Source organism: Myotis brandtii, unplaced genomic scaffold, assembly GCF_000412655.1.
Source record: "Myotis brandtii unplaced genomic scaffold, ASM41265v1 scaffold312, whole genome shotgun sequence".
In the NCBI taxonomy this organism is placed as follows: Eukaryota; Metazoa; Chordata; class Mammalia; order Chiroptera; family Vespertilionidae; genus Myotis; species Myotis brandtii.
The window spans coordinates 4900004-4916947 of record NW_005361955.1 but is presented as its reverse complement, the minus strand read 5'-3'; the positions used below and the strand labels follow the sequence as shown (position 1 = coordinate 4916947).

Here is a 16944-nt window from a genome sequence, read left to right as displayed (position 1 = left end):
CACTGACGTCAGCGACTTTCAGCACCGGGAGCGCGTCGCCATGCACTACCAGATGAGGTATGAAGCGAGGCGAGGCGCACACAGGCCTTCTCCCGGCCGGAGCCCGCCGGGCCTGGGAAGCGACGCCCCCGGTCTCGGGCTCCTCCTCCCCAGCCAGTCCACGCTCACCTGCCAAGTCCCCCTGTCCCGGGGCCTGTCCCCAGTCCCGGAAAGCCCAGTCGCTCCCATGGGTCCATCCCTTGGTCCACCCGGTGCCTTGGGAGGGTGCAGACCCCCCTGGACGCCAGGGGTGGTGATGCCGGCCCGGCTGTGTGATCTTGGGAACCTCATTTCTAGTTGAGCCTCAGTTTCCTCACTTGCAAGAGGGAAAAAAGAATCTACCTTTAAGGGCTGGGTGAAGAATTAGTGAGCTAATGATTCGTGTAAAGAGCGTAGCCTAAGTTCTAGCACAGAATCGAGCCTGCCCAGTACATGGTAGCTGATGCATTTGGGGGGATGTAGACCGTAAAAGCCAGCCTTTCCCTGCCTAAAATGAATTTTATAAACACCCCCACGTAAGGGGTATTTCTACATTACCCCGTCAGCATTTACTGAGCTCCTACCCAGTTGGCATTTTATGCTAGGCACTGAAGATACAGTGAGCAAAAGCAGACCTGGTCTTTGTATGCATATTACACCTTCAATAAAAAAGCCTATTAACAAAACAAAACAAAAAAAAACTGGTTCCTGTTTTCATGAATCTTGCAGTCGAGAGATGACTGGCTTTCCTACCTTTTCACACTTTCTATAATGAATATTTTTAAAATAAAAAACTTAAAAAGATTTTCCCCCCTTAAATCCATTTAACGCTTCCAGAATGCTTTTGCATCTTCCTCTCCAGAGTTTTAAATAACGACCAGCTCGTTGGACCCTCACTCCATTCTTGTTCTTAAGATCCCTGCCTAAGGGCACCTCCCAGCCCAAGCAAGTATTTTGACTCCCGTGGAGAGCAGAGACTGTCCTCCAGGATGCGAAGAAGATACATTTAGGACCCGAGAGAGTTAGAAGAATAAGAAATAATGTACTTCGTTCAGTGAAACCGTCTATTCTAGCAGGAGAAGGATGAGCAGCCTGAGCTGGTCTCCTCACTGCCCATACCTCCTTCCTCTGTGCTATACTCCCAGGGTGCAGTCAGTCATCTTTCTAAACACAACCCAGTTACTCTTCTGCCTTTAAACCGACTGTTCATAGGCATTGCAGTTTCATACCCTGCTACTCCCCTCCCCACCTAGGATGTATTCCTGCCATACCCAACCACTGGCTTTCTTGGAACACAAATGCCTGTGTTTTTCTGCCTGCGTGCAATTCGGAACGCCCATCTCCTTTCATCCCTCAGAGCCGAGCTCAAATATCACCCTCTAAATGGCCTTCTCAGATGTCCCCTCCCACGCAGAATTGATTACTGCTTTTTGGGATCCATGTATCTTGCAACATATATTTACTAGAGCTCTTCCAGTTCGTTTGCTAGTAATTTTTCTTCTGTCCTTGTGCCCAGCCTCTAGGCAGGAACTAGATCCTATTCACATTCAGATTCTATTGTCCAGTATACTTGCCTGGCATATAGTTGGTCAGAAAATTTTGAATGAAAGGAACTTCTCCCTCTGCTCTGCCCCACAGTGTGACCCTCAAGTATGAAATCAAGAAGCTGATCTACGTTCATCTGGTCCTATGGCTGCTGCTGGTTGCCAAGATGAGCGTGGGACACCTGAGGCTGTTGTCAAATGATCAGGTGGCCATGCCCTATCAGTGGGAGTACCCATATTTGCTGAGTATTGTGCCCTCCCTCTTGGGTCTCCTCTCCTTCCCCCGCAACAACATTAGCTACCTGGTGCTCTCCATGATCAGCATGGGGCTCTTTTCCATCGCCCCCCTCATTTACGGCAGCATGGAGATGTTCCCTGCCGCACAGCAGCTCTGTCACCACGGCAAGGCCTACCGCTTCCTCTTTGGGTTTTCTGCCGTCTCCGCCATGTACCTGGTGTTGGTGCTGGCAGTTCAAGTGCATGCCTGGCAGTTACACTACAGCAAGAAGCTCCTAGACTCTTGGTTCACCAGCACACAGGAGAAGAAGCGGAAATGAAGGCTGCCGGATGGACTGATCCCTGGGGTGAAGCCTAGCCCTCCCGTGGAGAAGAGTGAGAGGGTAGAAGAGCTGTTCTAAAATCTCCGTTGTCATTTTGGCAGCTGTGGTGTTGGCAACTGGTGCAAACTAGGCTCAGATTCTGGAAAGCTGCTACTGTTGTCATTAGCTGAGGTGGCAAAATGATATTTAACTTATTCCTGGTTGGCTGGAACTGGGTGAAGAACAGCAGTAAAACAAACTTCGGCTGGTTTAAGTTGAAGCCCTTCAGGATTTTTCTGTTTTAAGACCGACCCTCATCCTTGCCTCTTAGTCATTCTCTCCATTTCCATCCATTACCCCTTAGCCACTGAAACTGGAGATGAGGAATCAACCAAATTCTACTTCCATTTATGGGTGGTTGGAAGGAAACATTGGGAGGCTGCTTTCCCTGCAGACTGTGGTCTCTACTCTGAAGCATTTTAATTACAAAGAACCTCAATAAAGTTATAACTGCCCTGTCTACCCTGCGCCTTGTGCTTGGGATTTACCAGTGTGAATGGTGCGTTGCATGAGTGGCTTTAGACACTAGGAGATAGATGGAAACTCCCGGAGAAACCTGGCAGTGGCCATAGAGAAGGAACTTAAGTCATTAGTTGCCACCCGGTAGCTGATTAGCAGGAACTATTATGGGCCATACATTTAATCTCTCCACCTATCAGATGATCCCTTCTCACTTATCCAGCTGGGGTTATGCAGTCTTCTTTTGGTTGTATATTCATGTTTATTATTCAGTGTACAGTGTCAGTTACGTGTCTGATACAGTAGTCCCCCTTATCTATGGGGGATACGTTCCAAGATTCCCCAGTGGCTGCTTGAAGCCTTAGATAGTGCCAAACCCTATATATACTGTGTTTTTCCTCTACATACCTACGTATGGTAAAGTTTAATTTGTAAATTAGGCACAGTAAGGTATTAGCAACAGTAATAAACGAATAATTATCAATATACTGTAATAAAAGTTATGTGAACGTGGTCTCTTCGAGATTTCATCATGCTATTCAGAACACAGTTTCAATTTCTGAATTATGTATTTCTGGAATTTTCCATTTAATATTTTTGGACTGAGATTAACTGTAGGTAACTGAAACCACAGAAAGTGAAACTATAGATAAAGGGGGACTACTGTACTATATTATGGTATCCACAATAATTCAAAAGTATTCCTGCACACAGGAAATGTGCAACCTAGGTGAAACATGATACAAATGTGAAACAACATTTGAATGGTATGGAGCAGATAAGTTAAAAATAGAAGTGAAAAGAGATATGTAGCCCTAGCTGGTTTGGCTCAGTGGATAGAGTGTCAGACTATGGACTGAAGGGTCCCGGGTTCGATTCCGGTCAAGGAAACATGCCCAGTTTGCAGGCTCATTCCCCAGTAGGGGGCGTGCAGGGAGCAGCTTATCAATGTTTCTCTCTCATCATTAATGTTTCTGTCTCTCTTCCTCTCTGAAATCAATAAAAAAAATATTAAAAAACAACAACAAACGAGATATGTGAACTAAAGGCTCTTTCATGCTTAAAAGTGACAGTAAATACTACATGGAAGATGTGTGTCCCTTTAGATATAGATATATAAATGTATAGAGATATAGATATTTTTTAATCTTCACCCAATGTTATGTTTATTGATTTTTAAAGAAAAAGAGAAACATCGATTGGCTGGCTCTCTTATGTGCCCCATCCTGGGACTGAACCCAGAACTTAGGTATGTGCCCTGACTGGGAATTGAATTCATAACCTTTTGGTGTATGGTATGACAGTCCAACCAACTGAGCCATACTGGCTAGGGTCCCTTTACTCATCCATTTGACTTTATGTCTCTGGATGGATAACTGCAGATCTCTTTCCTCTCCAGAGTTCTAGTCATTCTTTTGTTCTATAAACATTAGGTATGTACTCAGTCACTATTAAGTACTGGGAGTACTATCTGACTGCAAAATCTCTTCCTCTAGATGTCCTGATTATTACATCAAACTTAACTCTTTGCCTTCTACCTCATATTCATTCATCTTCCTGCATCCCTATATGCAAGAGAGCACAGCTCTAGATCATCATCATAAGTCCCTACTATGTGCCATTCATTTTTGAACAACCAAAATTCTTAATCTCAGAGATTTTCCAAAGTGTGGTCTCAATGCAGTAGTCCTGTATTATCTCCCAATACTCTCACCACACACTATCTTAGCAGAACCTTTTATGAATCCCCAAGTGGGTTTCATGTTTTCCCAGTTTTCTTAAAATTTTCCCAAATGGCCCTTGGCAGAAAAAAGTTCCCCAGCCCTGAAAGGGATCAAGAAAAGAGAAGTATAGCCCTAGCTGGCTTGGCTCTGGATAGAGCGTTGGCCTGTGGACTGAAGGGTCTGGGTTTGATTCTGGTCAAGGGCATATGCCTGGGTTGCAGGCTCGATCCCCAGTAGGGGGTGTGCAGGAGGCAGTTGATCAATGATTCTCATCATTGATGTCTCTATCTCTCCCTCTCCCTTCCTCTCTAAAATCAATAAAAATATATTAAAAAGAAAAGAGAAGTGTTAAAGAACAGAACCAAGTTTCTCATTTCATGTACCCAGCATTGAAAGATGCACGATTGCTGCAGGGTGAGGTGACCTTAGGCTCCTCCACTGCCACCGTGGGCCCCAGTTTGGGAAGCTGACATGATGAGACATGTGATCACTTACAACTTGTCGCCCTTCAAGTAGTGCACCTTCCCGCACTACTTCAGCAAGGCATCCCCAACGGGCTGTGCAGCAAGCATTCAGGCGTCCATCCTTGGCGTCGTATGGCCATTTGTAGCATTTTATCTTGTCCACACATGGGGGACCGAGGAGTTTGAGAAATCCAAGAGGAAAAATCCAGCTGCCTATGGAAATGACAAAGGAGCAACTCATCTGGAGGATGGTTCCCTGCCTCTGAAAGACCCTTCTCTGGGAGAGGAGTCAACATTGTATAGTGTCTTGAAGACTCAATAAACTTCTTGTGGGCTACAGTGTTCTGATTTTGCATTTTTGGGGAGCAGAGTCCTTGGTGTAACTTGCTAATATTCAAGTTAATGAACTCTCTTCCCCAAATGAGCCCGGAACAGTTTTGGCTTGTCTGGGAATTCGGTGAAGGAGTGGGACTCACCCCTTGTTCTACAGTATAATCTACAAGAAAGCTGCAGCTACTCTTGCAAGCTGGCCAGTTGTGGGTGGCATGGACTGTGTGAGTGTACATTCCTGTCCCTCTGCTCCCATAATAACAATAATAAAATCTAACTATAGTGTAAATGCATAATCTATGTAGATCTGAACCACTGTGAGTTAGATAACAATTTAGGCAGAAGACTCCCTAACTAATCCTTAGGATGGCCAGACCACCCTTTCCTCACTTCACATCTTACTCATTTGTCTGCAGTGATGGGCTCCAAGGCCAAAAGACAGAACTGTTTCAGGCAGGCCCTTCAGGCTTCCCAGAAGCAGAGGGAGATGAGGCAGTGGGAGGGGGACCGTAAGGGAACTGACCTGTGAGAGGCTGGCAGAAGTGGAGCTCCCAAAGCTGGAGACCTGGACTTTGACCAAATAATGTTCCTTCCTGCTTGCTTATCTTTGTGAAATGAAAACAATTCCCACCTGACTTATAATGTAGTTACGAGGATCAAGTATCAAAGTACTTTGTGAAATGTGAAACGGATAAACTGCTATCGTAATTTACATTTATTCAATGACAGCACCTATTTCATGACACCCACCCTAGGCACTGGAGAAACATGAAGAATAAGAAAGGGTCTTTATCTTTTAAGGAACTCAAAAGCTAGAGGGCATTTTTAGGATAATAGGTAGGATGGGATCTTCAGACAATGGACCTGATGACTTAGAAACTAGAATTGGCCTAAAGAAAGCTATGGTCAGTCTACCGAAAGGTGCAGAGTGACAGTAACAATTTCAAGGTGCCTTAACCCAGTAGGTGTGCCCCAAACTTTCTTTCCACTGTGTGCGTCACCAAGAAGAGGGCTGAAGCAGATCAAATGCTCCATGAGCGGGAGGAAGCTGTGGGATGATGGGGAGGGTCCCAACAAAGACTGGAGCCTCGTCAGCATTATCAGAAACCACAAGAAACCAGGTCAGTGTGTGGGGCCCGCTCCCTTAGCTCCAGGGCTCTGCTGTGAGCTCTGTGGCTTCTTGAGCAGACTGTACTGAGTAGTGGATCCTTTGAAGCCAAAGTCCCCATTGGCATGGAGCCCTGTGTCCAGAAAAGCTGGAACTGACTAGAGAAAACTGAGCTGTAGTCCTGAGAGTCAGCCAGGTGGGGAACCAGCTGCATATGGAGTCATGTGATGCTTATGTGCAGCCTTTAGTGCTTTCTTACTGTTCTGCGCAACTCCAAATGGTGTGCCAGTCACCTCTGTCTTTGGCATCCAATGCAGAGTAGTGTTTAATAGCTCTGTCAATTCTCTAAGTGAGGGGATGAAGCATATGTCTAGAGGGGATCAAAGTCAAGAGCTAGTTAACGGGCGTGTAGGATCTAGGGTGTTGCAGGAGTAGGAGGGGTTAAGAAATGGGTGCAGCCGACCATTTCCTAACCCTGTGCTGGCCTCTTTCCTGCTATTTCTCTGCCAGAGCAGTTGAAATGCGCTCCTTGCCCTCCAGTCGGAGACAGTAGGGTTTTCTGGGGGGCAAGCATCCCTCAGTCCCTCTGCTTGGAGGAGAAGGAATGTGGCTTGGCCTGCTGGTTAGGATCAAGGAGGAGCTTTGGGGCTGGGCGGGGCAAGGGCAGGCTGAGGCGAGGGTTCCTACTGGCATTGTGCTCCCTGTTGCTGTACTGCAAAGTCCTGCCACCCACCTTCAGGCCGTGCAGCTATGTTCTGGGTGCCCTGACCCAACGAAAGTCCATGGGGCACCCCAGACTGGCAGCCCTGCTCCTGCCTCTCAGCCTGCTGCTCATTGGCGTCTCTGCCTCTGCTGGGATTGGCTGTCCCTGTCTGCCCCACTGGACTACCTGCCGTCTGCTGGTCTCCCACATGGTAAGGTGCCATTACCGGGTGGGGATATCTGCCTGGCACAGGCTGGCAAAGCTCTCCACTCTCCTGTCTGTCCTTTTCCACCTCCCCAAATCCATGTGCTCTGATGGCAGTCTCAGTATGCCCTCTACACAATCTCAAAGGGGTCTTAGTGGCCTGAGGACCTGGGCAGGGTGGAGCTGGGAAGAAAAAAGCCACAAGGGATGGGCTGTTAGCTTCTGGGCCTCAGAATTAGGTGATTTGAGGCAAAGACCCCAAGAAGAGTGCTCCTTGTGAGAATCCCTCCTAATTATACTTCTCTCCTTTTTTCCCTCCACTACTGGGCCCTGTGCCTTCAGGATGACAGTTTCACTGGTAAGTCTCATTCCCTGCCCTGCTTCTCTTCCCCACACCCTTCCCCCACCCCCATTGATTTTTAGAGAGAGTGGAAGGGAAGGGGGAGAGAGAGAGAGATGTGAGAGAGACACATGGATTGGTTGCCTCCTGCAGGTGCCCTGACCAGGGCTGGGGATTGAACCTGCAACCCAAGTATGTGCCCTTGACCAGGAATTGAACCCGAGACCCTTCGGTGCATAGGCCAACACTCTATCCACTGAGCAACACCGGCCAGGGTCCCCACACCCCTTTAGTTCTAGATCCCCAGTGAGGCTTGCATCCTACTTTTTGGTTCACAGCCTGGGAAGTAGCATAGGAGTAAGGAAAAAGCACAGGGTTTAGAATCAGGACAAGTCTAGGTTTGCATTACCATTCTGCCAAATACTCCATGTGTGGCTGCAGTCAGTACACTTACGCCCTCCGACCCTCGGTTTCTGAGGGGTCTACCAGAACAGTAGAAATGATTGTACAATGAAGACTGTTGCCCCTGAGCTGTGGGAGGATTAAATGAGAGACCTGTAAATCTCCAGGCACAACCCCCCCTTAACTGTCAGTAATAAAATGACGTTCATATTTTCTCACACATTATCTTACTTGATCTTGATAACAGCCCCACTTTGTGAATGGTAAAGTTGAGGCTCAGAGGGGTCCGTAACTTGCCCAAAGTCGCAGAGCCAGGATGTAAGTGGCAGAGCTCAGCCTCAAGTCCTTCTTGTCTGAAGCAGGAGAGATGTCCTTGAACCCTACCACTTTTTTTTTTCCACCTTTTGCAGAAAGATCTGCCCATATTCCTTGCCATACCCTGCCACATACCCGGGGTGCTTGGCTCTGGTGCTGCCCCTGCTGTTTGTGCCTGCACCTGGTGTCAACTCCTTCAGGTATGAGAAATAGCCCTTGGGCCATTCTCAATGGAGATGTGAATTGGGGACATTTGGGGGTGGGGAGGTTGATGCCAGTGCGACTGATATTAGTGAGTTCATTGGTATCATTTTGGGATGTTTCTCTTTTCAGCTGGCACCAATTGTTGGAATTAAAATGTCAGTTCTAGAAATTTATTATTGATATCTTCTATTTGTAAAGTAAGATCCTTCTTATTTAACTCTGTATTTTTATTGCCTAGCTCAGTGCTTGATATATACTAAATGCCCATACTCTGCTTAAGAATGGGCAGTTTGTAATTTTTCACTGTTATAAATAATACTACAATAAATATCTTTAAAAAATTTTTTTTATTGATTTCAGAGAGGAAGGGAGAGGGAGAGAGAGAAAGAAATATCAATGATGAGAGAGAATCATTGATCGGCTGCCTCCTGCACACCCCACACTGGGAATTGAACCTGCAACCCAGGCATGTGCCCTGACCAGGAATCGAACCATGACCTCCTGATTCATAGGTCAATGCTCAACTGCTGAGCCATGCCGGCTGGGCTACAGTGAACATCTTTAAGATGTTCTCTTTTTCTCTACTTAAGAAATAAATCATTAAAAATTTTTATTTACTGATTTTAGAAAGAGAGGAAGGGAGAGAGAGAATGAAAGAGAGAGAGAGAGAAAGAGAGAAACATTGATTTGTGTTCTCTTATTTATGTATTCATTGGTTGCTTCTTGTATGTGCCTTAACTGGAGATTGAACCCGCAACCTTAGTGTATTGGTACAATGCTCTAACCAATTGAGCTTCCTGACCAGGCCAAGAAATTAATCCATTTTTTATTGTAGCATAACTTTCAGGACTAAAGAGGCTTGATGTCATTACCCTCCCTGATCTAAAATGACTAACTCTCCAACACTGGGCCATCATCTCCAGGTAGGGAAGAGGCAGAAAAGGGTTAGATGTTAAATGTGCCCTTTCCTGTGCAGACCTTCAACGGAGCTGGTTCCACCGCCTGGTGCAGAAATCCAAAAAGTCTTACATGTTCCAGTTCTGTAGGAGACACAGGATGCTAGCATCTGCTCAGGTACTCTCCCTGCCAGTTCCAGCCCTGCCCTGTGCCCCTTTCCTTTCTGGCCTCTCATTTTGTTCTCCAGCCCTGTGAGAGATGGAAAGTATGGAGATGAAGTAGACTATTCTTCCATTACACAGTTAGGGAAACTGAGGCCTAAATGTTGAGCAACTTACCTGTGGTACCCCAGGTTCCAGAGGGAGAAATAGAAGCCAGAGATCCTGATTCCTGGCTTAAGGCCAACCTTGCTCTCTGCCTACAGAGGAAGCTTCTGACTCACTGTTGCCTGTCTGAGAAGGACCATCAAATCTCCGTCCCCTCCCCAGACATCTCCCAAAATGGGCTTCGCTTCAAAAGGACCCAACCTTCAGATCCAGAGGCAGTGGAAGGTCTCCCGAGGCAGGACTCACAAAGGCATAAAGGTAGACATGGGGTGTGACTGGAGATAGGCACAGTCAAGTAGTGGTGCCTTCGCTAAAGCCAAGAGACAAGGCCACCAAGTCCCCCTTCTCCCCAGGGCCTGAGTTCTCCTTTGACTTGCTGCCTGAGGCACGGGCTATTCGAGTGAGCATTCCCTCAGACCCTGAGGTCAGCGTGCGTCTTTGTCACCAGTGGGCACTAGAGTGCGAAGAGCTGAGCAGTCCCTTTGATGTCCAGGTATGGAGTGTCATTTTCCTGTAAAAAGCCAATCACACAGTGCTGGAACAAAAACAGCCCACCCATTGTACATACAGGGAGCCTGAGGTCCAGGGAGGGAAGACAATTCTCCAAAACCCACAAGTCCGAAGTGCCTAGCATTAAGATTTCTTTGGACTAGACAGAAAATGCAGGCGCCTTGTCACGTGGGAGGAGAGGAAAGGAAAGGGCATGCAGAGACCTGGTGCAACTGGGAATGACTAGCAGAGAAATGAACATGGTATTTACCCACATGAGAGGAGCCCAGTGAGATTCAGATTATATTAAGAAACCTTTTCAGTTCCTTCGAGAAGTTGTTTTCCCTGAGAAAATAACAAAGTGGTCTCATCTGTCCTGGTTCCCTTCCATTTCCCTCCCTTTGTGGCCTTCCTTAGAAAATGAGATGACCCTCATTTTCCCAGCGCAGGTCTTGACACACCATCTCAACCTCCAGTTGTCACTGAGGCCCTTGTGTACAGTTGGTACCATTTGCAGAGACTGATGCTGCACCGCCGAGGCCCTCAGCCCTCCTTATTATAAAGTGGTGATGCACCTCCCAAGATCACTGCAGTGCTAGCATTTCCTTGAGTTATTGCTTTAGCACCTCGCACCCTACATGGCATCCAGCGGGGCTCATTAAATGTATATCCCTTTCCCTGTGTCCTCCCTCCCCCGACTCCATATACAGGGTGGCGCAAAAGTAGGTTTACTGTAGTGAATATGTGAAACACAGAGCTTATTCTTGTATTATTATTTATTAATTATTGTATTATTTCCCATACAAATATCTGTAAACCTACTTTTACCCCGCCCTATATCGAGACACCTAGAGAAAGTGGTCAGAGTACAGAACAGAGACCCCTTGGGAGGAAATTTGTCGATGAAAAAATTAAGTTTCACATAAGAGAAAAAATAAGGTCCCAGCTTCCTCCTACCCTCGGCCAGGGTGCCTGTACTCTTTCTCAAGCATCTTTCTCTCCCTTTCCTGCTTCGTCAACAGAAAACCGTGTCTAGGGGCCACACTGTAGACCTGCCTTATGAATTCCTTCTGCCCTGTCTGTGCATAGAGGTGAGTAAAGAAAAAGGTGGGGGTTGTCCATGGCCCCACTCCTAGGTCCCCAGATAGTGCAGTTGGTCAAACATATCTCCAGTAAGTCGGGTTTTTAAAGGAATGGGTGTTAACAAGGTGTTTAGGAAGACAGGTGCCAGCTTGACTGTGAGCCACACACTGGGTCAGAGATGGAAGTGTCCTGCTGAACATGAGATTCTTGGGGGTGATTCCAACCTCAGCTCCACCCAAACCCAGCTTTCCTTGGTCCAGACCTGGATTCAGCCCCCTGAGGCGGAATAGGCAGCTCCCTTCACTGTGTGTGCTGATCAGTCATGGTGGGGGCACGTGGCCATTGCAAGATTCCATATGGCCTCAAAAGTCTTGTCCCCACTAGCCCTTCATGGCAGTCCTCTCCATAATTCTGAAGTGCCTAACATTAAGACTTCTTTGGATTAGACAGAAAAGGCAGGGGCCTTGTCATCCAGGAGGAAACTAAAGGGAGGATGCAGGCAGAGACTTGGAGCACTGAGCATCTGCCAGGGTGGACAACCATTGGGCGTTTGGGCAACCCAGATGGAGGGACCCATACAGGGCACTAGGCACCTTGGGAAGCACTGAGAGTGGGGGTGTAGACAGAGATGTGGACATCACAATCTGCCTCTTTCTGGGGATAGGTTCTCCTCTCCGGGGGCAAGAGGACTCAGCCCCTCATTAGCTGATCTCACTCCTATACTCTGGAGTTCCTCCCCCAGCTTCAGGCACCACTTACCCTTGCCTACACCCTGCACTGCTTCCCCTCCTCAGTGCCCTGCCAGCTCAGGCAGCTTGCAGTAGGGCAAGAGCAAGGGCAAGCCAGAATGAGTTTCAGGTCTGACCTTCTCTGCTTGTCCCCCCAGGCATCCTACCTGCAAGAGGATACAGTGAGGCGCAAAAAATGTCCCTTCCAGAGCTGGCCTGAAGCCTGTGAGTGCTACTCATATGCATTCTTGTGCACGCACAGCCTCTCTTTGTCTCTCTTTCACGCATACACGCACACACTTCCCAACTGTGTTGGAGGAAGCCCCTAGAAGGCATGCAGGCATTTTCCCTGGAGTCAGTGGGAGAAAAGGGTACTATGTCCACTGCTCAGCCTGCCAATAAATCAGAGCGTTGAACATTGTAGTAGGCACTGTGGGAAGTTGTACTAGGCACACAGGAGTTGGTATATGGAGGATGGACCAGAAGAGCTGGGCTCACTCACATCCCAGCTCTGCCACTTATTCTTCTCTGAGACTCAGTTTCCTCATCTGTAAAATAACTATACTTGCCCTGTCTTACTTTCCAACTGTTTATGAGGCTTGACTTCACTATGATAAGTGAAAGTGGTTGGTGACATCTAAGGTGCTGTCCACACTTTGTTGTCTCCAAGCTGAAGAGACAGGATGCTCAAACATAACAAACGAACAGCACAAAGCAGCCTGCAGTCCAGGGCAGGGTTACACGTAAGGACTAGCCTTTGGGACATGAACTCCGGAAAGGGAGAAGCCAGTGAAGGCTGTCATCAGCAAGAGACGGTCTCTCAGAGGAGGTGACACCTGAGCTGCACCAGAAAACGAGCAGGACTTAGAAAGGAAAGAAGGGAGGGGAAGGCATTCCTGGTTTTGAGAGGAACCTTAGCAAAAATAAAAAGATTTGGAGTTTGGGGAGTATCAAAGAGCTAGCCAGAATGGAGGTGCAAGAAGGAGTAAATAGAAAAGGTAATAACAAGGGGCTGGAAAAGGTGTGCTCATCTTTGGGGCTCCTAGACGGAGCAGGAACTGTGCTGAACACCTTTACAAATATCATCTCCTGACGCCCTGGGGATGGGGGTGGCCAAACGAGGCCAAAGCAGGGTTCAAGCCTCCCCAGGCCTCACTCTCTGCCCTGCTGTCTGCCCAGATGGCTCGGACTTTTGGAAGTCAGTGAACTTTACCGACTACAGCCAGCATAGTCAGATGGTCATGGCCCCAACACTCCGCTGCCCACTGAAGCTGGAAGCCTCCCTCTGCCAGAGGCAGGGCGGAAACACCCTCTGTGAAGACCTCCCCAATGCCACAGCTCGAGAGTCAGAGGGGGTGAGATAGGCCTCCCCAGGACCTGGGTGGGCAGGGCTGGGGCCCAGGGCCCTGCTCCCGGGCTAACCCCCTTCTCCCACCACAGTGGTATGTTTTGGAGAAGGTGGACTTGCACCCCCAGCTCTGTTTCAAGGTACAAACGTGAGTGAGAGGGGATGGGTAGGGGTATGGATGGTGCCTGGCACTTTCTGACCCGCCATTCTTGTATTTCTTAGTTCTCTTTTGGAAACAGCAGCCACATTGAATGTCCCCATCAGACTGGTGAGCCAATAAGTGGAACCCCTCCCACCATTTCACCCTCACCCAAATGTGGCCAAGCCAAACTCTAGCCCTGTCTTGACTTCTCTGTTTACTAGCCCAGCTCCTCCTATCACCTCCTGCCAAAAGGATTTCTCACATGACACCCTTTTCCCCACTCCCCGGCAGCCCCATCCTGGAATGTGAGCATGGACACCCAGGCCCAGCAGCTGATCCTTCACTTCTCCACAAGGATGCATGCCACCTTCAGTGCTGCCTGGAGCCGCCCAGACATGGGGCGGGACAGCCTGCTGCCCCCTGTGTACAGCATCAGCCAGGTATGACCTCGCCAGCCCTTGGCCCCCGCCAGGTCCTGTTGCTCAGAGCACAGCAGGTGGAGGCAAGCCAATTCCTGACTTACAACATCTAGTTATTTATTTACTTGATCAGGCTTTGTTCAGCTGGTTCCTTCTGCCCATCAGCGGGGTTTCCATGGGGCAGTTTCTAATCCTTTCAGTTTCTGAATTTACAAGGATAAACAGGGGCAAAGGATTGTCCTTCTCATACCCAGCTCTCCTCTGGCTGACTCAAACTGCTGCCCCAGGTTATACTGATACCCTCTCAAACTCAGCTGTCCTCTACCACTGTGCTCCTGCCTTCCTCCACCAGGCACCTGGCAGAAGTAGTCTCTCACTATCTTGGGAGACAGAGGCGCTGGAAGATTGTAAACTACTCACAGACTTAACTCTATTATGTGAACTAAGATCAATTGACTAGTAGACTTTCTTCTGTGTATCTGATATAAAAACCATAATCAAATATATCTTCAAAACCACAGCCCCAAGCTGACTAAGCATGAGTAGCCCTTTCAAGTTCTTTCTTAAATACTCACTTGGCAGCTATTTGTTTTGTATTCTCTGAGGGTTCCCAAGCAGGCAGGTGGTAGCAAATGCTCAAGATTTAAGACCAAGCCGTGATTAAGTTGTAAGGCAAAGTCATGTGGGAAAACCTAACATTGAGAACGAAATCCATGGATTCATTTGTTTCTGTGAGCTGGGAAAAGACCGCCTTCACTGAGTTCAGCCATGATTTAAGAGCCCCTGCATCAGCACTTGCTCACAGCTGACTAGACAATGGGATGATATAGGACAGGGTGGGGTAGGGGGAGCAGGGGGGAGGGTATTCCCAAAGTATGGAGATTCTGATCAGCTCCCTACCCGGCACCCAGAACATAGGGCAGAGCCACATCCTCCCTGTAGACAGATGACAATCAATTCTGTCCAATTCAGCATGTTTGTATTGAGTGCCTATTCTGTGCCTACCCTGTCTTAGGCCCTGGAAGATACAAGAAAAGTATATAACAGAGTCTCTGCCCTAGGAGTCCCAGGTGTAATAATAGCTACTACTACTAAATGAATTCACACTGCACTGTATATTATAAAGGGTGTTCCCATGCATATTTCCATGTGATGCTCAATAATGCAGTAAGCCAAGGATTATTAGCCTTCACAGACAAATGAAAAAACTGAGGCTCAGGGATCAATGTTCCAACCAAATGTGTGGTTCCACACAGCTAGGAACCACAAAGGCAATAGTTAAGCCTGACTTTGTTAGCTGTGGTCTTCTGACTCCACAACTTACATTTTTTCCAATAGATAAGCTACCCCTTCAGGTATGCCGGACAGGAGTAGGGCAGCATATTATTAGCCTCCCTGTTTGGGAACTGCCAGAGGACAGAGAAGATCTGCGCCTGCCTTCTTTCCTCAGGGCTTGGCACAGAGTCGGCACCCACAGGATGTCTGTTGACGAGTACCTGACTGACTGATTAATGTGTATCTGTGCAGCAGTTCTGATCTGGGAATGATCAGCGGGATCTAGGAATGAAGCCAGGGGTGGCACTTGGCCTTAAGCCTTGGGCGGATTGGGAGGAGGGGGTTGGGGGCAGGGGGGAGGAACAGCATGGGCAAAGGCTCAGAGCCAGATTTGTTTCCGTGCGAACAGTCATTTTGTTCTTTATTCCAACAGACTCAGGGCTCAAGCCCAATGACACTAGAGCTCATCATTCCCTTCCTGAGGCCAGGGGCCTGTGTTCTGGTAAGGAATCCTGCCCTCCCTCTACACATACTCCTCTAGCATCTACTCCACAGGTGGCAGACAAGCCAAATCCAGTCCACAAAAATGTTTGGTTTGGACAACATGGTGTTTGAAATTGGAATTTGTTACCACCATTTAAATACTGGGAGACATCATATTTTAAAAAGCTGATTTCTGGCTTCTCTTGAAAAAAAAAAAATCAGAAAACCTAGTTCTCTGTGTCCACATTCAGGCCTGGTGACAACAGGCTAGAGCTCAGTGGTGTCTGATTACTTCCACCAGGGCCTGTGCCCTCCAGGTCCCCATGGACACCCTGGCCAACTTTGAGTTTACTCTTTGAGTTTGCCACTCTTGACCTGTTCTGTGCTGGATGAATTCCGTATCCAGGGGACCTCCCTTTCACCATCTCCATGCTTCATTTAAGTTCCCCTGGAGGAGGCACTATACCCTGGCTCACGGGGTGGGGGGGCTCTGTGCCCTCAGGTGTGGAGGTCAGATGTCCAGTTTGCCTGGAAGCACCTCTTGTGTCCAGATGGTGAGTTCTTTGGGGAGAGGGGGGTGAGTAAGAGGAAGGTTGGGCACTGAGGAGCCCAGTGTGGCCTCACCTTGCTTGACTCAGTCTCTAATAGACACCTGGGACTATTGATCCTGGCACTGCTGGCCCTCACCACTCTATTGGGAGTTGTTTTCGTTCTCATCCTCCAGCGCCCACTGTCAGGTAAGCTCACTTGGGCATAATTTGGGGATTTAGACCTGCCCAACTCCTAGGCTAGTTGCCGGCACCTGTTCCCTGCCTAGGCTCCCTTCCCCAAGAGCCATGTACCTGCCGCAGCACCCAGCTGTCTGCTACCCAAGGGGGTGCGCCTCAGGGCCCCTCATGGGCAGGAATGGTTAAGGCAGGGCAAAGGTCCCTCTGTACGGGTGGTTCAGTGTACCAAGTCTCCGGGTTACTGGTAAGTGGAGCGGAAATCCAGTCTGGGCTGCACCTGCCAATTCTGGCACCTCACCCCTTCCAGGGTGCTTTGATCTAAATAGCCCCCAAAGCACCCTATTGACTAGAGTTGCCTTGGGAACCCACCCTCAGCGCAGATAAGGCACTGGGGGTGCACCCTATGATGTAGCCCTGAGGCCAAGGAAGACAGAGCTGAGCTGTCCCTTAACCCCCACCCTGTTCATCTGTTGCTGCCTCCCTAGGCCCCGGCCAACCGCATCCTGTGCTGCTTCTGCACGTGGCGGACTCAGAGGCGCAGCGGCGCCTGGTGGGAGCGCTGGCTGAACTGCTGCGGGCCACGTTGGGCGGCGAGCGCGACGTGATCGTGGA

The 16944-nt window shown here is 48.5% G+C and overlaps 2 protein-coding genes across 2 annotated transcripts in view; both read left to right on the top strand.

Annotated features, from left to right (window-relative positions):
- The first annotated feature begins 6 nt into the window (after positions 1-6).
- JAGN1 (jagunal homolog 1) lies at positions 7-2623 on the top strand. Its single transcript, XM_014542759.1, has 2 exons — positions 7-57; positions 1657-2623. The coding sequence occupies exons 1-2, from the start codon at positions 41-43 to the stop codon at positions 2117-2119; spliced, it is 480 nt and encodes a 159-aa protein (XP_014398245.1). The 5' UTR covers positions 7-40; the 3' UTR covers positions 2120-2623.
- A 4328-nt stretch (positions 2624-6951) lies between these two features.
- Positions 6952-16944, top strand: part of IL17RE (interleukin 17 receptor E) — an 11284-nt gene continuing 1291 nt past the window's right edge. The window contains exons 1-16 of the mRNA XM_014542694.1: positions 6952-7160; positions 7496-7511; positions 8306-8410; positions 9391-9488; positions 9736-9895; positions 9991-10130; positions 11149-11217; positions 12096-12162; positions 13117-13292; positions 13378-13425; positions 13508-13553; positions 13719-13867; positions 15555-15623; positions 16107-16158; positions 16243-16341; positions 16818-16939. Coding sequence (XP_014398180.1) covers positions 7029-7160; positions 7496-7511; positions 8306-8410; positions 9391-9488; positions 9736-9895; positions 9991-10130; positions 11149-11217; positions 12096-12162; positions 13117-13292; positions 13378-13425; positions 13508-13553; positions 13719-13867; positions 15555-15623; positions 16107-16158; positions 16243-16341; positions 16818-16939 — 1548 coding nt within the window. The 5' untranslated portion in view covers positions 6952-7028. The remainder of the gene's footprint in view (positions 7161-7495; positions 7512-8305; positions 8411-9390; positions 9489-9735; positions 9896-9990; positions 10131-11148; positions 11218-12095; positions 12163-13116; positions 13293-13377; positions 13426-13507; positions 13554-13718; positions 13868-15554; positions 15624-16106; positions 16159-16242; positions 16342-16817; positions 16940-16944) is intronic.